Source organism: Dipodomys spectabilis, unplaced genomic scaffold (assembly GCF_019054845.1).
Source record: "Dipodomys spectabilis isolate Male_0828 unplaced genomic scaffold, ASM1905484v1 ptg000030l, whole genome shotgun sequence".
Lineage (NCBI taxonomy): Eukaryota > Metazoa > Chordata > Mammalia > Rodentia > Heteromyidae > Dipodomys > Dipodomys spectabilis.
The window spans coordinates 11,088,503-11,111,114 of NW_024870707.1; the positions used below are offsets into that span (position 1 = coordinate 11,088,503).

The 22,612-nt window shown below is 52.5% G+C and overlaps 2 protein-coding genes across 2 annotated transcripts; both read left to right on the top strand.

The window, feature by feature from the left end:
- Positions 1 to 87: 87 nt before the first annotated feature.
- Positions 88 to 10,823, top strand: LOC122104867 (testis specific 10 interacting protein). The gene is made up of 8 exons (XM_042675833.1): positions 88 to 216; positions 2,807 to 2,937; positions 3,024 to 3,718; positions 3,894 to 4,041; positions 7,529 to 7,699; positions 9,431 to 9,530; positions 9,645 to 9,775; positions 10,697 to 10,823. The coding sequence occupies exons 1-8, from the start codon at positions 88 to 90 to the stop codon at positions 10,821 to 10,823; spliced, it is 1,632 nt and encodes a 543-aa protein (XP_042531767.1).
- Positions 10,824 to 11,927: 1,104 nt separating this feature from the next.
- On the top strand, positions 11,928 to 21,563 carry Sart1 (spliceosome associated factor 1, recruiter of U4/U6.U5 tri-snRNP). The gene is made up of 20 exons (XM_042676182.1): positions 11,928 to 12,300; positions 14,829 to 14,886; positions 15,241 to 15,296; positions 15,729 to 15,855; positions 15,974 to 16,079; positions 16,285 to 16,362; positions 16,441 to 16,540; positions 16,618 to 16,760; positions 16,874 to 17,080; positions 17,761 to 17,885; positions 17,968 to 18,101; positions 18,176 to 18,318; positions 19,292 to 19,465; positions 19,580 to 19,690; positions 19,903 to 19,990; positions 20,326 to 20,416; positions 20,508 to 20,643; positions 21,098 to 21,187; positions 21,271 to 21,392; positions 21,481 to 21,563. Exons 1-20 carry the CDS (start codon positions 11,988 to 11,990, stop codon positions 21,497 to 21,499), a joined length of 2,421 nt encoding a protein of 806 aa, XP_042532116.1. The 5' UTR covers positions 11,928 to 11,987; the 3' UTR covers positions 21,500 to 21,563.
- Positions 21,564 to 22,612: the final 1,049 nt, after the last annotated feature.

A 22,612-nucleotide genomic window follows, 5' to 3' on the forward strand; every position in this document is an offset into this window, starting at 1 on the left:
ACTAGACAAGGACTAGTTGCCATGGAGATGACCAGGCAGGTAGTTCCAGGACAGCAGGTGGGGGCGGGGCAAAAGGAGGACATCGCTATGCAAAACCCCCATCAACAGTTGGTCAGGGCCACTTCCAGGAGACCCAAGCAGGATCTGCTGTCACAGGCTCCAGGGAAAACAAAAGGGCTCATCAAGTTTCTGTCTAGCCTCTCCCAGAGAGGACAGGTGAGAGGGAAAGGGGCAGCGTGTGTATGTGTGTAGGAGGGTGACTTCTAACTGCCCAGTGGCAAGTGGGCATCTGAAGGCAGGAGAAGCCAGGGCTGAGTGAGGCTCCGAGAAGAAGCTATGAGACTGGAACTCAGGTTTAGGTGATAGGGACGCTGGAGGAGGAAACTTAAAGGGTGTGGAATGAAGATGATGAATTAAAAAGTAATTTGGGCTGGGTGCTGGTGGCTCAGGCCTGTAATCCTAGCTACTCAGGAGGCTGAGATCTGAGGATCGTGGTTCAAAGCCAGCCTGGGCAGGAGAGACCGTGAGACTCCCATCTCCAATAAACCACCAGAAAACCGGAAGTGGTGCTGTAGCTCAAGTGGTAGAGTGCTCGCCTTGAGCTGAAGAGCTGAGGGACAGCGCCCAGGCCTAGAGTTCAAGCCCCATGGCCGACCAAAAAATAAGAAAATTAAAAAAATTTAAAAAAAAAGTAATTTGGGAAGGACTGTGGGAAGAGCACGGTTGGGTTGGCTCTAGCAAGTCCAGAGCCCTTGAGACACTTAAATGTAGAACTAGTCTAACAAGTTGTCTAAGTTGGCCTCAAACTTGAAATTCTCCCATATGGTGGGAGGGGGGGAGGGGGGGGAGGGGACCGTGTTTGAGATTACAGATGTGTGCCACTAATCCTGGCTTTCTCGTGTGTGTGTGTGTGTGTGTGTGTGTGTGTGTGTGTGTGTGTGTGTGTGTGTGTGTGTGTGCCAGTGGTCCTGAAATTTGACCTCAGGGTCTGGACTCTGTCCCTGACCTTTTGTGCTCAAGGCTAGTGCTCTACGACTTGAATTATAGCTCCACTTCTGTTTTGTTGGGGTTTTTTTGTTTTTATTTTTTTTGTGATTAATTGGAATCAGAGTATCACAGACTTTCCTGCCTAGGCTGGCTCTGAACCAGGATCCTCAGACCTCAGCCTCTTAGGTAGATAGGATTATAGGCTTGAGCCACTGATACCTGGCTGATTTTTTTTTTCTTGACCAACAGGAGTTGGTGGCTCATGCCTGTAATCCTAGCTACTCAGGAGGCTGAGATTTGAGGATCACTGTACAAAGCCAGCCCAGGCAGGAAAGTCCATGAAACTCTAATCTCCAATTAATCACCAGAAAATCAGAAGTGGCAATGTGGCTCAAAGTGGTAGAACACTAGCCTTGAGCAAAAGAGTTCAGGAACAGCACCCAAGCCCCAAGTTCAAGCCCCATGGTCAACAACAAAAAATCTTTTAAGGGCTGGGAAGGTGGCTCAGTGGTAGAGTGCTTGCCTTGCATGCTCGAGGCTCTGGGTTCGATTCCTCAGCACCACATAAGCAAAAAGAAAAAAACCGGAAGTGGCGCTGTGGCTCAAGTGGTAGAGCACTAGCCTTGAGCTGAAGAGCTGAGGGACAGCGCCCAGGCCCAGAGTTCAGGCTCACGACCAGACCCCTCCCCCCAAAAAAAATCTTTTAAAAAAAGTTCTCTGTTTTAAAATTTAAAATGATACAGAAGTCTGGGCATGTAGCTTCATGGTAGAGTGTTTGCTTAGCATGCATGAAGCCCTGGGTTCAATTCCTTAGTACCACATAAACAGAAAAGGCCACAAGTGGCACTGTGGCTCAAGTGGTAGCATGCTATCCTTGAGCAAAAACTCAGGGACAGTGCCCAGGCTCTGAGTTCAAGCCACAGGACTGGCCAAAACAAAAAAACAAACAAAAAACCAATCCACAGGGGCTGGGAAGGTGGCTCAGTGGTAAAATGCTTGCCTTGCATGCCTGAGGCCCTGGGTTCGATTCCTCAGCACCACATAAGCAGAAAGAAAAAAGCTGGAAGTGGCACTGTGGCTCAAGTGGTAGAGCGCTAGCCTTGAGCTGAAGAGCTGAGGGACAGCGCCCAGGCCCAGAGTTCAGGCCCCACGACCGGACCCAAAAACAAAAACAAAACAAAAAAAAATCCACATAAATGACACATAATTGTACATGTTTATGGGGCACAGAATGAAAATGTATTACTTTAAGACAGATTTAGGTAACTAGCATTTTCCTTCCCTTACATATTTATCAACTGTACTGGAAATATTCTGAGCCTCAGTTTTTGGACCTATGTGATAGATATAGTGAATCTATGATGTGGCCTAATCTCATTGGTCATGGCCTTAGGGAGGTACATATATCTGAAAGTCCTAAGCACTGGAGAGGGGCTCTGGTGGGGTGGATTTTGCTGTTGTCTGTTTGTTTTTGTGGCAATCCTGGGGCTGGAACTCTGGGCCTGAACCTATTCTGAGCTTTTCTTGCACTCTGTTACTTGAGCCACAGCTCCACTTCAGAGATAAGCGGTCTCACAGACTTCCTTGCCTGACGTGGTTTCAAACTGTAATCCTCAAATCTCAGCCTCCTGAGTAGCAAGGATTACAGACATGAGCCACGGGCGCCTGGCTCTTGCTGTTTTAATATGAAAGATGATCATTGTGATCAGTCACTTTTAGAAGTAACAGGGCCCAGTCAGGGTGCTTGGAGGGAAGGTCCCTGGGGAGGGGCAGAATGGTCCAGAAGGCTGCTCAGAGCTGGCTTCCTCCCCTGTCCCAGGATAGAAAGAGTGGTGGTGATGTCATGCTGAGTTATAACGGAATGAAGAGATCTCAGAGTACAGGGCAGACAGCAAAGAAGGAGCGCCGGCCTCGGGGGAGGAACAAGAAAGGTCAAGGTTCCTCTAAAGGGTAAGCTGCTAAGGATGGGCTGGGAGCAAGGCTGGGTCTGGAGGGACCCTAACCAGGACCCTGACCCTGACCCTCTCCCTCTTCAGTCTCTTTCCTTCTCCTGCTAGGAAACCCTCATTCCCCTTCCAGTGGGCCTGGGAGAGCTACATCACAGATGGCCTGGCTCTGCTTCAGCAGGACTCGTTTGAGGCTGCTAGCCAACAATCCCTATGGCCCTTATCATCAGGCGTGTCCAAGCTCAGGTCCAGGCACAAGTCCACAATCAACCTCCCAGAGGCCCTTGACTTCTGTCAGAAGATGGAGGCCCAAAACCCAGAGAGGAAGCAGCGGCTGTCAACATGGGGAGAAGACCCACGGCCTCCTGATAAAGCTGAGAACAAGGCTGAATCAGGATCAGAGTCTGAAGAGAATGAGGAGGCCTCAGATTCAGAAAGCTCTGAGGTTGAGGAGGCTGAAGAGGTTCCAAGCTCTAAGGAACCGCCCCAGCTCCACAGGAGAGACGCCATCTTGGATGAGGAACAGTTCTCAGATATATCAGAAGAGGCTGAAGAGGGGGCGCCTCAAACCTTCCATGAGAGGAAGGACAGCTCTAAGAAAAAGGAGCAGAATTCTGAGGAGGCCTTAGAAGAAGGGGACCTACAAGGCCAGAGCCACCAAAAGGGTGCCAACTCCAGCAGCCTCCGAGGGCTGCTGAGGGGAAAGTCAAGGCCCAAGGACTTGGAGGGGCCCTGGGACCTGGAGAAGCTACACAAACAGTTACAGCAAGAATTGGACAATAATGGTGAGGGCCTCAAAAAGCTGGGTTCTCGATGAAGCTACACTGGGGAGAGAAGGTGGAAAGCTAAGACCCTCTGTGGAGAGTCAGAAGTGATGGGTTGGGCTCTGGGTGCTGGGGGTGAGGTCGCTCAGTAGGCCAGGAACGAGGCAATCCCTTGACTTGATTCCTCTGTGCCCAGGCTCCCAGAAGCCGACGTGGAAGGCACTGCAAGCTGCTCTCCGGGCCTCCAATAAGAATGCAAAAGCCCATACCTTGGGAGATGATGAAACTTTCCTGTCTGCCAACCTCCCTAATCGCACCTTCCACAAACGACAGGAAGCTACCAGGTAAAGGGAGCAAGAAGCAAGGGTGGAAGATGGAGGAGACAGTTCTCCAAAAGACATTGTCTCTTGTATGTTCATTTATTCCTTTATCTATTTGCAAGGTTTTTGATTATCTAATCACTGTCCACTCACCCATCCACTCATCCATCCATCCATCTATCCATTTTCTCATCTATCTATCCATCATCCATCCATTCATCCGTCTTTCTACTTGGCCAGCTATATTAAGCCAAACCACATTCCATTCATTTCTTGCTTTTTATCCATCCATTAACCTATTAACTGATTATTGTAATGCATATCTGTCTATTCATGGGTCCTCAGGATATAAAAATTAAATCTTGGGCTAGCCCTGAGAAGGACTGGGTCTGGAAAATGAGATACATAGACAATTATGTCAGTTCAGTTAAGCAATTATTATACTTGGGCTTGAACTGGAGACCATGGGAGCAGAATGAGAAAGCTAAAGACTAGGAAGGGGCTGATGGCAGTGTCTAGATGAGGAATGATTAGGGCTTGGAACAGGTATGGGTGGAGGGAAGGGGATTGACTTAAGAGTTCTTTAAAGAGCTGGGCTCACACATGTAATTCTAGCTACTCAGGAGGCTGAGATCTGAGGATCACAGTTCAAGTGTCCTACCACTGAGTTAGCCCTTAGCCCTGAGATAGTCATAGGCTGGCTCAACCAGGCTGAAGTAGCATGAGAAGGAGGGAAAACTACACTTAACATTCTGTTAGAACCTTTCAGTCTTTTCAAAATAAGTTTATTTGAAGTTGTAGATATGTTTTGAAATATATATACACACACGTACACACACACTCACATTTTGGCATGATTAAACCAAGCTGATTAACAGATGCACTAGCTTACATACTTGGTGTTTTGGTTTTTGGTGTTTTTTGTTTTTGGGGTTTTTTTTTTTTTTTGAGTGAAAGTCCTGGAGCTTGAACTCAGGGCCTGGGTGCTGACCTTGAGCTTTCTTACATATTTATATCTTGCAAACACTTAAGAACTACTTTTGGAATAATTTTGAAGCATACAATACGTTGTTAACTGCAGTCTCCATATGCTACAATAGATCTCTTGAATTAATTCCTCTTTTCTAGCTAAAATTTTGTACCTTTTGTGCCAACATCCTGTCAGCACTGTCCTGCACTTGATAACTACTGTTCTCCTTTCTACTTTATAAGGACAGTGTTTTCAGACACCACATGCCACATCTGTCTTCATGCCTGGTGTGTGTGGGTGCCCATGCACATACACACATGCTGGTACTGGGGATTGAACTCAGGCCTTGTGTTCTCTGGCTTCTTTGCTCAAGGCTTAGCACTTTACTACTTGAACCATACGTGCAACCTGGTATTTTTTTCCCCTTTGGTACTGGGGATTGAACTCAGGGCCTTGCCCATGTTAAGACAACCTTGACCATTGAGCTACATTCCTAGCCCCTGAACAGCTCTTCAGCTCAAGGAGAGTGCTCTACCATTTGAGCCACATCGCCACTTCCGGTTTTCCTTCTGGCTTGTCTGTTGTTTGTATTTCCACAAAAGTTCAATTGAGTATCAATTCACTGATTTATGAGCTTCTATTCTGATTCAACGCTCCGTATGTCTTTTTTTCTTTTTAATACTTGTACCATGCTTTTTTTTTTTTTTTGGTTATTATATCTTTATAGAATATGATGAAGTCAGGTAGTATGATGTCTCCAGGGTTGTTGTTTTTTTTTGGGTTTTTTTGGTCATGGGGCTTGAACTCTGGGCCTGGTGCTGCCCCTCAGCTCTTCAGCTCAAGGCTAGCGCACTCGGAAGTGGTGCTGTGGCTCAAATGGTAGAGTGCTCGCCTTGAGCTGAAGAGTGCAGGGAGAATGCCCAAGCCCACAGTTCAAGCCCCACGACCGACAAAAACAGCAACAACAACAACAAGGCTAGCACTCTACCACTTGAGCCACTTCCAGATTTCTGGTGGTTTATTGGAGATAAGAGTCTCACAAGCCAAGCGCCAGTGGCTCACTCCTGTAATCCTAGCTACTTAGGAGGCTGAAATCTGAGAATCATGGTTCAAAGCCAGCCTGGACAGTAAAGTCCGTGAAACTCTTATCTCCAATAAACCACCAGAAAACTGGAAGTGGCGCTGCAGCTCAAGTGGTAGAGCACTAGCCTTGAGCTGAAGAGCTAAGGGACAGCGTTCAGGCCCAGAGTTCAAGCCCCGCGACCGACCAAAAAAAAGAGTCTCACAGACTTTCCTGCCCAGGCTGGCTTTGAACCATGATCCTCAGATCTCAGCCTCCTGAGTAGCTAGGATTACAGGCATGAGCCACCAGCACCCAGCTTGATATCTCTTTGTCTATCTGGCCATCTTTCTATATGACCAGGATTCAGTTATATGTAAATCCAGCAAATATTTTGGTATATGTTACACACTGTTCTATGTGCTGGGGATTTTCTGGCAGTGCAAATGAACACAAGAAACCTGAGCATCTGAGGCTAACGTTATGAGAAGATGGATATAAATAATAAAGAAATAAACAAAAGGTGTAGCTACCTATGCACTGGTGGCTCATGCCTGTAATCTAAGCTTCTGAAGCTGAGATCTGAGGATCACAGTTCAAAGCCAGCCTGGGCAGAAATGTCTGTGAGACTCTTATCTCCAATTAACCACAATAAAACCGGAAGTGGAGCTGATGAGGGGTTCAGGGAAAGTCTGTATGGTTAGGAGTGACATTTGAACATAGATCTGATAAGAAGAAACTGGCCTTGAGATCTGCAGAAAGTAGTTCCAGGTCTAAGGACTGAAGGTATGGTTTAAGTGGTATATCACTAGAATGTTCCAGATCTTTAGTTCTTGGCCATTTGACTGTCCCTACCTTTCATCCTTCAGTTGACCCTTTTAGCATTTGCTCTCACTTTCCTATTTCTTTAGTCATCTGTCTGTCTATCCATCGGTAGAACTGTGCTTCAAACCATTGAAGCAGAGTCCTAGGGAGGATGCTGAGCTCCACACGGGTTCAGAGGCCTGGGCCAAAGTTCAAAACTGGAGCTCAGTGCAGGAAAGAGAAAGGCTGAATTTTGCAACAGTGCTAGAAGCAGCCTCCTTCAGCCCACACTTCCACAATAAACCCCCTTCACTCTCTGGGAGCCCCAGTTCTTCCTGCAGTCTTTTCCCCCCAGTCTCCCTAGCCCTCCTTGAGGCTTACCCTCCCATGGACTTTTTTTTTTGGCTGATCATGGGGCTTGAATTCTGGGCCTGGAGGCTGTCCCTGAGCTCCTTCAGCTCAAGGTAGGCTCTCTACCACTTGAGCCACAGCACCACTTCCAGTTTTTTTCTAGTGGCTTATTGGAGATCAGAGTCTCACGGACTTTTCTGCCCGGGTTGGCTTTGAACCACGATCCTCAGATCTCAGCCTCCTGAGTAGCTAGGGTTACAGGTGTGAGCCACCGGTGCCGGGCCCTCCCATGGATTTTACTCCTTTTTGTTCTCTCTCCCCACCAGAAGCCTGTTGCTGGCCTGGGAGCGGCAGCAGCAGGAGGAGCGCCAGCAGGCTGAGATGCGAAGGGCCCGGGAACAGCGAGTTCAGCACCAGGTGGCCCGTTGTCTGGCAGCCTATGCACCCCGAGGGAGCAAAGGGTCCGGGACTACCCAGCACAAGCTAGAGGAGCTGAGGTAGGAGCCCAGGGCCAGGAGGACCGGGTGGTCACGCTGCAGGGTCCCAAGGCAGGTTGGCCAGGCCACAGTCACAGATGAAGATGTTGGGAACTGAGGAGAAAAGGTTGGTCCAAGGTCACTCAGTGAATAAGAACAGTAGGATGCTGGGAAGGTGGCTCAATGGTAGAGTACTTGCCTTGCATGCATGAGGCCCTGGGTTTGATTCCTCAGCACCACATAAGCAAAAAGCCAGAAGTGGCGCCATGGCTCAAGTGGTAGAGTGCTAGCCTTGAGCTGAAGGGCTGAGGGACAGTGCCCAGGCCCAGAGTTCAGGCTCCACAACCAACAACAACGAAAGAACTGTAGGATGCTCAAGGTCAAATGTTCTATCCATCCTTAGTTTTGAAACCCATTTTTCTGATTCCTAGAGCCAGACATGTTTATTAATAAACAAAAACATTACAGTAGTACTTAAGATGGGTCATGAACAGCCCTGCTGGGACCTCTCCTGGAGACTACTGTACATGGTCAGGTGGAGTTAGGTGTTTTTTCTTCCTCCTCCTCCTCTCGTCTTCTTCCTCCTCCTCCCCATTCCCCCCCATTCCCCCCTCCCCTCCTTCTTCTTCTTTTTCGTCAGTCTTAGGGCCTGAACTCTAGGCCTGGGCGCTGTCCCTCAGCTCTTAGCCTCAAGGCTAGCGCTCTACTACTTGAGCCACAGAGCTTTTTCTGCTTATGTGGTGCTGAGGAATCAAACCCAGGCCTCATGCATGCTAGGCAAGCACTCTACCACTGAGCCACCTTCCTAGCCTGGCTGTTTTATTTTCTTCCTATATTTTGATCATTTTTTGTTTCTGTGCCAGGCCTGGGAGCTGTCACTGAGGTTTTTTTTTTTTGCTCAAAGCTGGCACTTTACTCCTTGAACCACAGCTTCATTTCTGACTTTTTGGTGGTTAATTGGAGATAAGAGTTTTATAGACATTTCTGCTCAGGCTAGCTCCTTAGATCCCAGCCTCCCGAGTAGCTACAGGCATGAGCTACCAGCACTCAGCTCTGTTTCTTTTTTGCCCTGTTCTTTGTGTCCATACCAGGGATTGCACTCAGAACCTCTAGTTCTTGGTTGGCTTTTTCCACCCAAGGCTGGTGTTCTATCATTTGAGCCACACCTCTATTTCTGACTTTGCTGGTGTGTGTGTGTGTGTGTGCATGCACGGGCACGCTTGAACTCGGGGCCTGAGTGCTGTCCCTTAGCTTTTTCACTCAAGGCTCTACCACTTGAGCTTTTGGCTTTTTGGTGGTTCACTGGAGATGGGAGTCTCATGCACTTTGCTGCCTGTGCTGGCTTCAAACCGTGATCCTCATCTCAGCCTCTGAAAAGCTAGGATTACAGGCATGAGCTACTAGCACCTTGTTTCACTCTTTCTTTCTTTTTCTTTTCTTTTGCCGGTTGTGGGGCTTGTGGGGCCTGGGCACTGTTCCTCAGCTCTTCAGCTCAAGGCTAGCACTCTACCACTTGAGCCACAGCACCACTTCTGGTTTTCTGGTGGTTAATTTGGAGATACAGAGTCTCACGGACATTCCTGCCTGGGCTGGCTTTGAACCTCAATCCTCAGATCTTAGCCTCTAGAGTAGCTAGGATTACCGGCATGAGGGCTTGGCTTCACATTCTTTAATGATCAGTTAAGGTTTGGCAGGCGCTGGCCTGGATATGGGCTGTGGCCTGTTAGCCACTCAGTCTCCTCTCTCCCACAGGCGCCAGGAGCGACAGCGCTTCGTTGAGTACCAGACTGAGCTGCAAGGCATCCGGCACCGGGTGCAGGCCCGACCCTTCCTATTCCAGCAGGCCATGCAGGTGAGGGATCGCAATGGTGCAAGCAGACAGCGCCCCTGGAAGCCCTGAGACCCCTTAGTCATCAGAGCTTCAGCAGCCCCGGGAAGAGCGGGAACCCCTCTTCTTTCTCCTCAGGCCAACGCTCGGCTCACTGTCACCCGGCGCTTCTCCCAGGTGCTGTCAGCCCTGGGTGTAGATGAGGAGCTGCTGCTGGCTGAGGCAGGAAAGGGGCACGGGCACAAAGAGGGCACCTCCCGGAAGTCCAGGTGAGGCCACTGGCTGGCCAAGGGACTGGCTCTAGCTAGCTGTCATTGGGGAGGGAAGACAAGGCTAGCCTCTGGGCTCTGGAGGGTCTCCTCCATGTCACCCTAGAACACGGGCCAGGGCTACTGTTCCCCCTTCCTCTCCCTCCTAACTCCTCTTCCTCCTCTTCAAGTTTAGTATAACAGGATTAAAGTAAGGAGAAATAGAAACATTTCCTGCTCTCCATACAGGAAATGGGAGTTAAAGACTCCAGACAGCCGCGCGCTGGTGGCTCACGCCTGTAATCCTAGCTACTCAGGAGGCTGAGATCTGGTCGATCATGGTTCAAAGCCAGCCCAGGCAGGAAAGTCCGTGAGACTCTATCTCCAATTAACCACCAGAAAACTGAAGTGGTGCTGTGGTTCAAGCTGTAGGGTGTTCGCCTTGAGCTGAAGAGCTGAGGGACAGTGCCCAGGCCCAAAGTTCAAGCTCCACGACTAACAAAAAGAAAAGACTCCAAACAATTGTGTTGAATTTTTTTGGGTGGTACTGGGATTTGAACTTAAGAGTCCTCTCTACCCTTGCTAAGCACGTGCTTTACCACATGAGCCACATTGTTAGCCCTTGTTCTCATTTTCCAATGAAGAACCTGAGAAGCTGAAGGCCAGGACCTTGTTTAATGACACAGGAATCCCTAACTGTCAGAGCTAATCTGGGACTCTGTAGCCATCTGAGCACCTCATATGAAGGCCAGTGCCCCATTAGCCACCCCAGGTATACAAAGCAGGGATTACGAGGCCAACTTCACAATAAAGAAACTCAAAAGAAGGGGAATCATTTGCCCAGAGCTACACAGGAGTTGGATCTGGACTCACAGTCATCAATGGCTATCTTGGCATAGGGTGGAGACCTATGGAACCCATTAACTTCTATCTGTCTTTAAGGAGCCATCGGTCAGTGGGGGTAAGAATGAAGCCCTCTTCTCAGAGCCCCCCAAGAACAGAAGCCATCGATGCTCAGTCGGACAGATACTCTTCCCCATGCCTGGTCCCAGAGAAACCCTCGAGATAAATATTAAAGGCTTTTTTGGAAGATACCGCGTACAATTTCTGGGGGAAGGGGAAGCTGTAGGTTGGGATTAGGAGTGGCAGCAGGCTTACCTGTACTCACATCACCAGGAGCTCTGGCTACCCACCACCCAGCACACACATCCTGTTTCTGCTCCAGAGGGCTGGGATATCTTGGAAAGCAATGGCTAGCCAGGTGCTGGTGGATCACACCTAGAGTCCTAGCTATTCCGGATGCTGAGATCTGAGGATTGCCATCTGAAGCCAGCCTGGACAAATAAACCCATGATTCCAAGGAAGCTGTTTGGAGTCTGAAAGATCTGTTAAGTTCAGAATCATTATCATCAGCAAATAAAGGATAATCTAATCTCTTCTTAAATTCCTTTCCTTTGGCCTGTCTTATTGCTCTAGCTAGGACTTTAGAACCATACTGATTAAGAGTGGGTAGAGGGGCTCAGTGGTAGAGTGCTTGCCTAGCATGCATGAAGCTCTGGGTTTGATTCCTCAGTACCATGTACACAGAAAAAACCGAACTGGCGCTGTGGCTCAAGTGGCAGCGTGCTAGTCTTGAGCACAGTACAGGTTCAGAGACAGAGCCCAGGCCCCGAGTTCAAGCCCTAGGACTGGCAAAAAAAAAAAAAAAACACAAAACGAAACAAAAGAAAACAAAAAAACAGGGAAACCGTTTGTTAACAATGTTGGTTATGGGGCTCTGGGCGAAAGAGGAAAACATACACTGTCTAATATTCCATGTAGCCTAATAGAAGGCTGCTCAGTGGAGAGGAGGGAGCCGTCCTTCAGAGGCAAAGAACACACCGTGCAAGAGGAAGGCAAGGAAGGACCCCCTCGCCCCTCACCCTCAGAAGCGCGTTTACAAAGGATTCAAGGTCCTTATAACGGAGTCGGAGCCTCCAGCAGCCAAAGCAGCCTACTACAGTGTACCCACTGGGGCGCATGCGCAGATAATCATCCGGCCCAGGGAAGTGGCGAAGGCTGGGTTCCGACTCGGCCTTACCCATGAGCCTTTGGGGGTAGGCTTCCTAGTATACGACGGAAGTCGCCGCTCTTGGTTTCCGGCAACAAAACAGCGTCCGCCGCACGACCCGGAAGTGTTTCCATTTTGCGTCGTCGGGGCTCGTCGGCCACCCGCTCCCGTAGACTTGCCGCCATGGGCTCGTCTAAAAAGCACCGCGGAGAGAAGGAGGCGGCGGGGACGACGGCGGCGGCCGGGACTGGGAGCGCCAGCGAGCAGCCACCGCGCCATCGGGAGCACAAAAAACACAAGCACCGGAGTGGCGGCGGCGGCGGCGGCGGCGGCGAGCGACGAAAGCGGAGCCGGGAGCGCGGGGGCGAGCGCGGGAGCGGGAGGCGCGGGGCCGAGGCCGAGGCCCGCGGCGGCGCGCACGGACGGGAACGAAGCCAGGCCGAGCCCTCGGAGCGGCGTGTGAAGCGGGAGAAGCGGGACGATGGCTACGAGGCCGGTGAGGGCGCGTCTCGGGCAGGGGGCGGGGCGGGGGTGCCAGGTTGCCGGGGGGTGGAGGCGGGCCGGGGGGGGGGGGGAGTGTGGTCCGGGATTGCCCGGAGTGCAAGCCTGCCAGCCAGGCTGTCGAATTCCATGCTGTCTTAATCAGGATTTTGTCCTGATGGTGGTGGGTAGCTGGGGCTTAAAGATGGGGAGATGGTTTTTTTGTTTTCCAGTCCTGGGGCTGGAACTCAGGGCCTGGGCACTGCCCCTGAGCTTCATTTGCTCATGGCTAGCACTCTACCACTTGAGCCACGGCACCACTTCAGGATCTTTCTGTTTATGTGGTACTGAGGAATCGAACCCAGGGTTTCATGCATGCTAGGCAAGCATTCTACCGCCAGGCCACACTCCCAGCCCCTTGGGGAAGCTAGTGGATCTGATCGGTATTTCCTAGAGACCGTTGTTCAAACATAGGGCGGTAGACTTATCTTTGGAATTAGGAGGGCGATTAAGCACCGACCAGAGGAGAGATGATGGTGGCTGCACCAGGCGAGTGGGATGGAATGGGGAGATGTGGACAGATTTAAAAGGTGCTCTGAAGAAGGAATTAAAAATGTGGTGTTTGAGCTGGGCACCGGTGGCTCACGCCTGTAATCCTAACTATTCAGGAGGCTGAGCTCTGAGGATCATGGTTCAAAGCCAGTCCAGGCAGGAAAGTCTGTGAGACCCTTATCTCCAATTAACCACTAAAAACCTGAAGTGGCACTGTGGCTCAAGTGGTAGAGCACTTGCCTTGAGCTGAAGGGCTCAGGGACAGGGCCCAGGCCCAGAGATCAACCCCCACAACTGACAAAAAAAATAAAAAATAAATAAATGTGGTGTTTGGAAGACGTTGGAAGGAAAAAGAGGAGTAGGGAATGACTCAAATTCTGGGTTGAGCAGCTAGGTGAATGATGTCATCTGTTGAAAATGAGGACTTGACTTTGGGGAAGAGAAGCAGGTTTGAGGCAGAGGGAAGATAATGGAGGTCGTTTTGGAAAGTATTGAGGTTGATGTGCAGAGAAAGCCAAGATATAGGTTGGATAGAGTGAGTAGTTAGGTTGTTATCAAAGCTCAGTGAAGGCTGGGAATGTGGCTAGTGGTAGAGTGCTTGCCTAGCGTGCATGAAGTCCTGGGTTCCATTCCTCAGTACCACATAAACAGAAAAAGCTGGAAGTGGCACTGTGGCTCAAGTGTTAGAGTGCTAGCCTTGAGCAAAAGCAACTCAGGAACAATGCCCAGGCCCTGAGTTCAAGCCCCAAGACTGGCAAAATAAAAAAAAAAACTCCATGAGTGAGAAATAAAACTTGGGGAACACCAGTAGCTTAATTATGAGCAGAGGAAGGTACTACAAAAAGAGTAGCTGAAAAATAGAGAAAAAAGAAACTCCTGAGTTGGGAGTCTTGTGGGAAGGGAAAATTGCCAGGAGGAGGAGTGACTGACAGCATCTTGCTGCAGGGGAAGCAAAGCCAGAACTGAAGAGAACCTATGGGATTTGAAAATACAAGGCTAATGACCTTGGAGAGAGCCTGTATGGGTTGGGGTCCTTGTCCCTGGTAGAGAGAGGAACCAGAGGGATTACAAAGGAGGAGGTAGGGTGAAGGAGAGTATGCATTACAGTGGCTTCTGGTTAAAGGAGCTCCAACTGAGCTGTCTTCCTTTCTGGTGTTTGGTGAAGTTATCTGCTGTTCATAAGGTGTGTGGAGGTGCTTCCAAATGCCTATTTGCACAGGTCTAAGCATCCAGCACAGAACATGTCCCAGGAAGTGTCTTTTTTTTTTTCCCCCTGGTTCTGGGGCTTGAACTCAGGGCCTATGCACTGTCCCTTAGCTTCTTTTCTTCAAGACTAGCACTCTTATCACTTAAGCCACAAAATGGACACAAGTAAAGAGAGCACAGAAAGGGATGCAAAAGTTAGATTTCTTGGGTCAGAAATGGAAATACAGAGGTACTCTGGGCCTGGAATTATGGCTCAGGGTGGTAGAGAGCCTGCCTAGTAAGCACAAGGTTCCTGAGTTCAAGTCCCAGTACTATTAACAAAGGAAAAATTGATGGTGGAATAGAAGGACACCCAGAAGCCAGGCACTGGTGGCTCACGCCTGTTAATCCTAGCTACTCAGGAGGCTGAGATCTGAGGATCACAGTTCAAAGCCAGACCAGGCAAGAAACTCCATGATACTCTTTTATCTCCAATAAACTACTCAAAAAAGCTTGAAGTGTTCCTGTGGCTCAAGTGGTAGAGCACTTGCCTTGAGCAAAAAGAAGCTCAAGGATAGGGCCCAGGCCCAGAGTTCAAGCTCCAAGGACCTGCTTTAAAAAAAAAAAAAAAAAAAAAAGACAGTTGCTGCTGCTTTTTAGCTCAGGAGGAAAAAGACTGTTTGCTAGTATTACCACAGGCCCAGGTGCTAGTGAGAGGCCCTGGTCTTTGACCCTGCATCTAGAGTCAGAGTTATAGGCCTCTTGGCCCTTTGTTCAGCCCCTGAACCATGTTTCTTTTTGTTCCAGCTGCCAGCTCCAAAACTAGCTCAGGAGATGCCTCATCACTCAGCATTGAGGAGACCAAGTAAGTACTAGTTACCTTATAGGTCTCCTGTTTGCTGAGACAAGCAATTCTGGTGAAGCCCCTGAGGAGGGTATCTTCTATAAAAGCATGCCAGTTGAGTTGGAGGGTAATAGGAGTCATTTCACCCAACCATTGGAGTTTCAAAGGTGAAAACTAAGACCCAAGAGAGGGAGGATGGCATTCACTGGCTGGGCTAGGCTAAACCTAGTGCCCACGTTCCTGATATGGAGGCCTGTGTCCTTGGTGCCTTGCGACTACCCACTTCCATTCTTTTTTCACCTCTTGCTTGTTCAGAAATAACGTCTGATGCCCTATTTCTTAGCAGTCCCTAACACTTATGTTTCTTGTCCTCAGTAAACTCCGGGCAAAGTTGGGGCTGAAACCCTTAGAGGTCAATGCCGTCAAGAAAGGTAAGTGTAGAGCTAAGGATGGGAGCTGAAGGCTGGCATCTGTGGGAAGAGGGCATTTGAAGAGTTGGGGTTACAGCACAGAGTTAGCACCACTTGGTGGCGCTGTGTATTTCTCCAGGCTCCTCTTTGCTGCCCCCAGTGGGGATCTAGGGCTGCTTACTTGTGCATCCATGGCGTCCTTGCTGTAGATACACAGAAGGATGTGCACATATATTGCAGCTGTGTTGTTTGGTTTGTACAGAAACTTGGTTTGAGGAACTTTAGAGTACATAGAGGGTTCTGTCTAGAGTGAAGTGGGAGTGGTGAGATGAACGGTTCTTCCTCTCTCCTGGCCCCTTCTGGCCTTTGAGCTGGAAGGGGCAGGGTGAGTGGCTCCCTCCTCTCCCCCCAGCCATGGGCAGGCATAGCCTCACGTCTGGGCCCCCCTTCCAGAGGCGGGCACCAAGGAGGAGCCCGTGGCAGCTGATGTCATCAACCCCATGGCCTTACGACAGCGCGAAGAGCTGCGGGAGAAACTGGCAGCTGCCAAGGAAAAGCGCCTACTGAACCAAAAGCTGGGGTGAGTGTCCTGGCCAGGGAGGGGCAGAGGAGACTGCTGTCTCTGCCATAGCACATCTCCATAATGGGAAGCCTCCGTAATGGCTGGACTCCTGAGCATCTACTTTCCTTCTCTTCAGGAAGATAAAGACGCTGGGCGAAGATGATCCCTGGTTGGATGACACCGCAGCCTGGATCGAGAGGAGCCGGCAGCTGCAGAAGGAGAAGGACTTGGCAGAGAAGAGGGTGAGCACTTGGCTGGAAGGGGCTGACCCTTGCGAGGTGTGTGTGGTTGGTTCAGAAGAGGCCTAGGTTGGGGGGTCAGCTTTGGGTTCTCTGCACCTTGGCTGTCAGGCCTGTCCTTTTTGTACTTACGCTTGGTAGAGCTGCAGTTGTGTTCTGGTGGTGCTGAATGGCCTCAGGTCCTAAATCCCTCTTCCCTGTCCCTCAGGCCAAGCTGTTGGAGGAGATGGACCAAGAATTCGGTGTCAGCACGCTGGTGGAGGAGGAGTTTGAACAGAGGCGGCAGGTGAGGCTGCAGCGGCAGTGCGGGGTTGGGGGGTGTTCTCAGAGGTTTGGCTCCCAACTCAACCAGCCTCCCATGTAGGACCTGTACAGTGCCCGTGACCTTCAGGGCCTCACTGTGGAGCATGCCATTGATTCCTTCCGAGAAGGGGAGACGCTGGTCCTCACCCTCAAGGACAAAGGTGAGTTGAATTGGCTGCTCTGGGCACTGGGCCCCGTGTCCTGGCACTGGAGTGGTACTACCTCGGCTCTGTCCTAGGTGTCCTGCAAGAGGGGGAGGATGTGCTGGTGAATGTGAACCTGGTGGATAAAGAGCGTGCCGAGAAGAACGTGGAGCTGCGGAAGAAGAAGCCTGACTACCTGCCCTATGCAGAGGACGAGAGTGTGGACGACTTGGCACAGGCACGCTGCCAGGGCAAGGCCTGGGCTGGTGGAGGGGGAACGCTGAGGAAACCATTATTTCCTGGCTTCTTAGGATCCAGTCTGGCTTCCAATCCACCCTTCTTGCCTTGCAGCAAAAACCCCGCTCTATCCTGGCTAAGTATGATGAGGAGCTGGAGGGCGAGCGGCCATCCTCCTTCCGTTTGGACCAAGGTGGCACAGCTGACGGCCTTCGGGAGCGCGAGCTGGAAGAAATTCGGGCGAAGCTGCGGCTACAGGCTCAGTCCCTGAGCTCCATAGGGCCCCGACTTGCCTCCGAGTACCTCACACCTGAGGAGATGGTGAGCCCTCGTGCTTTTTTTTTTTTTTTTTGGCCAGTCCTGTGACTTTGAACTCAGGGCCTGGGCACTGTCCCTTGGCTTCTTTTGCTTAAGGCTAGCACTCTTAACACTTCCAGCTTTTTCTGCAAATGTGGTACTGAGGAATAGAACCTAGGGTTTCATGCATGCTAGGCAAGCACTCTACTACTAAGCCCTATTCCCAGCCCGACTCCTCATAATTTGAATGGCACAGTTCTGACCTTGAGGGCCTGGACATGCGCTCTGGAGAAGTGGAGGTAGTGGTGTATGGCAGCCTGGGGGAGGTTCTGGGCCCAATTGACCCAGCCTGTGGCTCTGCCACACAGTGTGTGCCTTGTGTGAGCCACTTACCTGATCCTGGAATGGCAGTAGCAGCAGCTGCCTGCAAAGACATGCCACCAGGACTCTGCCAGTGTGGGCAGGCAGAGCTTTTCAAGGGGCACAGGAATCTTGCTGGGGAAGAACTGTGAACCAGAGCGTTATCATCTTGGCTGAGTGAGGAGGAGTTTGGTAGCTGTGATTGGCTAGTCCTGGCTCCCTGGGGAGGGTACTTTTCTCTCTCAGTCTTCTCAGTGGTGTACTGACAGTAACACCAGAAATGGTTATTGAGGGCTGTGGTGGCCCCGAGTCCCCTTCTCAATGCCTCTCCTCTCGGCCCTCAGGTAGCCTTCAAAAAGACCAAGCGAAGGGTAAAGAAGATCCGCAAGAAGGAGAAGGAAGTGGTAGTGCGGGCAGATGACCTGCTGCCTCTCGGGGACCAGACTCAAGATGGGGACTTTGGCTCCAGGTAGGCTTGGATACCTGTTGGGGCATGAGAGCTGAGTGGTTTCTGGGCACCAACATTCACTAGAGTGGCCTCCTTTTCCTAGACTGAGGGGCCGAGGTCGGCGCCGAGTGCCGGAGGCAGAGGAGGAAGCTCCAGAGGATGAAGATAAGGAGCCTGTGTCCCAGCCCCCCGCGTCAGATGACACCCGCGTGGAGAGCATGGACATCAGTGATGAGGGTGAGGGGCCGGTGGGGGGCGAGGCGGGGCCAGGGCTAAGGGAGTAGTGAGCCATTGTCTTCCTCTTTCCCCAGAGGATGGGAGTGCTTTGCCATCAGGCTCTCCCGAGGTGCTCGAGGAGGATGAGGCGGAGCAGGAGCTGCAGAAGCAGCTGGAGAAGGGGCGTCGGCTGCGGCAGCTGCAGCAGCTCCAGCAGCTGCGAGACAGTGGTGAGAAGGTGAGGCTGAGCACGCAACACCCCTGTTCTGGGGGAAGTCTCCCATTAAGCCTTGTGGTACTGTTGAGTGTAGCACCCTGCGGTGTGGGTGAGGTTCTGTGTTCAGGACTGGGGAGCAGGGCAGCCACGGGACCCGAGGCTCACAGCCTGCTTTGCAGGGACCTGGGATCATACGCAGCTCTGGTAGTTTGTGATTGTGAGATGACTGTTGGGGTGCTCAGGGACAGCCTCTCATGGGTAACATTTGAGCTTAGGGATCTGAGGAACTCGGGGATCTGTGGTGGAGGCAGGAGTTGAGAGGTACGGATGGCATGGAGGCAGTGTGGACCTCAGGCGTCCTCAGGAGGACTTTGTCTGGAGTGCTTGGACCAGGGCTGGAGCAGGGCTGAGTGGATGGTTGGTGAAGTGAGAGGCCACCAGTCTCAGTAAGGCCAGCTTATGTGGGCCCTGAGGCCACAGCCAGCTGACCCTTGTAGATGTGTACCAGGCAGGCAGGAGGGGGTGACTAGAAATGTGGGGGCTCTGTGGTGAGGGGGTCTTGTTAGAAGGGAGCGACGCTGGGCATGTGGCCTGACAGGAGAGAAGGCAGAGGCTGCCCCAGCACAGGCAGTAGGTGGGAGCTCTTGGTGAAGAAGCCGGGTTTGAGAGGTGAAGAGTGGCCATCTTGATGCTCTCGGCCTCAGGAAGGAGCCGTGGGAGAACATTCTTGAAAGGAGAAAGGGGAAGCTGAGAGAGCATGAGGGGCTTTGGAGAAAGGGTTGGTCGGCAGGGGTCAGGAAGGGCTGGATGTTAAAGGGCAGTCAGGAGCCTGGACGGCCTGGCGAGGCGGATGGGGGTGGGGACTGGTTGGCATGGCCAGCAGGAGCAGTGGGAATGGCCTATTCACTGCCACCAGGGAGGATCTGTGGGGCCCAGGTCTTAGTGGTATCACCCCAGAAACTTCGGATCTGCCCACAGCTGCTCCCTCCCCCAGGTGGTGGAGATTGTAAAGAAGCTGGAGTCGCGCCAGCGCGGCTGGGAGGAGGAGGAAGACCCCGAGCGCAAGGGGGCTATCGTGTTCAACGCCACCTCGGAGTTCTGCCGCACCCTGGGGGAGATCCCCACCTACGGGCTGGCAGGCAACCGGGAGGAGCAGGAGGAGCTCATGGTGGGTCCCAACTCCCCACAGCCCTGGTGGGTTTCTCTGCTCTCCATCAGGGCCTGCTGGCCTGTGCTACGAGGTGGGGTGGGGGTCTAGGTTGACTTTGATTTCTGGCTCCAGGACTTCGAACGGGATGAGGAGCGTTCGGCCAATGGCGGCTCCGAATCGGACGGGGAAGAGAACATTGGCTGGAGCACGGTCAACCTGGATGAGGAGAAGCAGCAGCAGGATGTGAGGATGGGTGCAGGGTATGGGCTGGATGTGGGGCCTGGGCCCTAGGGGACGGTGAGTCACCTGCTGCCGCAGAGCCTCTGTCTCCTCTGTAGAACGTGCTCTGAGGCCCGCCTGGGGACTGGCCTCATCTGAGGGGGAGGGGTGGTGCCTGGTGGGGGAGGGGCCGAGGAGCACCTGTGGCTGCTCACGCCCCACCTGTGCTATCTCAGTTCTCTGCTTCCTCCACCACCATCCTGGATGAAGAGCCCATCGTGAACCGAGGGCTGGCGGCCGCTCTGCTCCTGTGTCAGAACAAAGGTAGTGCCGGGCTGGGTGGGTGCCTGCCTGTGGGGCGGGCCCAGTGCAGCACCTTCAGGCCCCTCAGCCCCCTTTTCCCATGGTCCCGAGCCCTCCGCCTTCCTCCAGTTGTGGAAGTTCCAGGGAGTGCCATGCCTCTGCTGTGCCTTCAAGGCCCTGGTCCTCTGGGAAGCAGTCGGGGGGAGTTGAAGCAGGAAGACCCCGGGGTCACCCTGCCAGCTCTGCCATCCTTACTTAGCTCCTTGACAAGACCGGGAGTGGGCACTGCAGGCCCCACTGGGTAGCGCCCATCTGGAGGGAGGCTGCATGGAGGCTCACGGCCCCTCTGACCTCAGGGTTGCTGGAGACAACGGTGCAGAAGGTGGCTCGGGTGAAGGCCCCCAACAAGTCACTGCCCTCAGCTGTGTACTGCATCGAGGATAAGATGTGAGTGTGGCTGCAGGGGTGCGGGCAGGCGGAGAGGCCGGGGTCGGCTGGGGCTGCCCGGGCCCCAGCTTACACGGAGCCGTCTCGTCAGGGCCATCGATGACAAGTACAGCCGGCGGGAGGAGTACCGAGGCTTCACCCAGGACTTCAAGGAGAAAGACGGCTATAAGCCTGATGTTAAGATCGAGTATGTCGATGAGACAGGCCGGAAACTCACTCCCAAGGAGGTGAGCAGGGCCTTGCGGCAGCACAGCTCTGTCCCCGCGCTGATCGGAGGCTGAGGGGCAGAACCTTATCTTCAGTGGTCTCTGCATGGCCAGAGCGTCCATCAGTGCCTCCCTGCTGTAGCAGAAGCTCTACCCTCGGGCGGACCAGGCCCCTGTCGCCCCTCGGCTGTATGAGCCCTGTCCCCCACGCTCTTGGTCCCCCATGCTCCTGGTCTGTCTCCAGCCCACACAAGGCATGTCTGGTTCTGGACCCCAGCAATCAGCATGTTTGTCTCCAAGCCAGTCTCACCCCTTTAGGGCCCTTCAGGCCTGGGGTGCTTTTCTCACCCCCAGCCTGAGCATGGTTTAGGTCATTTGGTCCCACACACCCTGTTGTGGAGTTCTTTGTGGGTATAGGTGGCCTAGCCCTGCGTGGGGCTCCTGCAGCACCCAACTCTTCTTCCTCCGCCCGCAGGCATTCCGGCAGCTGTCCCATCGCTTCCACGGGAAGGGCTCAGGCAAGATGAAGACGGAGCGGCGCATGAAGAAGCTCGATGAGGAGGCGGTGGGTGTCTGAGGGATATGCTCTGCGGCTGGGGGTCGGGGACGCAGGCCTGCCCTGGCTGTACTGACCTCCCCCACCTGCAGCTCCTGAAGAAGATGAGCTCCAGCGACACGCCCCTGGGCACCGTGGCACTGCTGCAGGAGAAGCAGAAGGCCCAGAAGACCCCGTACATAGTTCTCAGTGGCAGTGGCAAGAGCATGAACGCGTGAGTGGGGGCCCAGAGCCTGCCCTGGCAGGGCGGGGCCGGGCTGGGGAAGGCTGTGCTTGGCCTCACGCCTCTTTTCTCTCTGCAGGAACACCATCACCAAGTGAACGGCCTCACATCCCATCCCCTCCTCAACTGTAATATTAAATAAAGCTCCCTCCTTATTTTTTCTTCCCTGGTCACAGTACAGATTCCAGGGCTAGTCCTGGGAGGGGGGCAGGCTGTGACCTCCAACAAGTTGCAGAACCTCTGAGCCTCCATTCTGCAGTCAGAACCCTTGTTCTCCAGAGAACTTGGCTTTTTCATCCCTGAACACTGTGGCCTGTGCCTGGTGGGACCCGGCCTTCAGATGTCCTGAGTAGTGACATGGAGGTGAAGGGAGGACGTGGGCAGCCACTGAGACGCTACCTGCTCTCCCTCTCCCACCGGCTGAGCTGTGGGTGGCCCGCTTGTGCAGGCCCAGCTCCTGATCCCGACTGGATAGAACATTGCGACGGGAACGCCATGGCGTCTCCAGGGCTGTGCAAGTCACTCCCTGGAATCTCGCTGATGGTTTGCAAGGATGAGCAGGATGGTGAAGCTTGTCAGCCAGGGCTGGGCCCAGCTTCACCCCTCTCATTCTGTGCTGCCTCACCTCTGTGAAGCCAAGGATGGGCCAGGCTGTGTCCTGCCCAAGCCTAGGTTGGGCGTTTGTTCAGGCGCACTGCTCTGGGAGGGCTGAGTCTGGCTCTGCACGGCCGCACTGGACCACACTGGGTCATGGGCTTCCTCGGTGATTGGTGTAAAGGAGCCAGGTTGGTTAAGGGCTCACAAGCCCCACATCATGGAAGTGAACAAAGCACTGCCTGGACTCAGAGAAGATGGTGTCCTGTCCCACATGCCTCTAGACACATTCTGGATGGGTCACAAGTTCTAACGTGAAACCAAAAATAAATCAGAGAAAATGAACTCCTTTTTTGTCAGTTTTGGGGCTTGAACTTGGCCTAGGCGCTATCCCTTCACTCTTCAGTTCAAGGCTAGCGCTTTACTGCTTGAGACACAGTGTCACTTCCAGTTTCCTAGTGGTTTATTGGAGGTAAGAGTGTCACAGACTTTCCTGCCCGGGCTGGCTTTGAACTGTGATCCTTAGATCTCAGCCTGTGAGTAGCTAGGATTACAGGTGTGAGCCACTGGCACCTAGCTTCTAACAATGTTTGAGTGGGAAAAATGTAAACAGACAA

Excerpts from the sequence above, each read along its gene's own strand:
- LOC122104867 (XM_042675833.1), top strand. The coding sequence starts at position 88 with ATGCAAAACCCCCATCAACAGTTGGTCAGGGCCACTTCCAGGAGACCC. Across the intron at positions 217-2,806 it reads GCCTCTCCCAGAGAGGACAG|GATAGAAAGAGTGGTGGTGA; the intron begins GTGAGAGGGAAA and ends CCCCTGTCCCAG. Across the intron at positions 7,700-9,430 it reads CACAAGCTAGAGGAGCTGAG|GCGCCAGGAGCGACAGCGCT; the intron begins GTAGGAGCCCAG and ends TCTCTCCCACAG.
- Sart1 (XM_042676182.1), top strand. The coding sequence starts at position 11,988 with ATGGGCTCGTCTAAAAAGCACCGCGGAGAGAAGGAGGCGGCGGGGACG. Across the intron at positions 15,297-15,728 it reads GGTCAATGCCGTCAAGAAAG|AGGCGGGCACCAAGGAGGAG; the intron begins GTAAGTGTAGAG and ends CCCCCCTTCCAG. Across the intron at positions 19,991-20,325 it reads GCTCCTGTGTCAGAACAAAG|GGTTGCTGGAGACAACGGTG; the intron begins GTAGTGCCGGGC and ends CTCTGACCTCAG.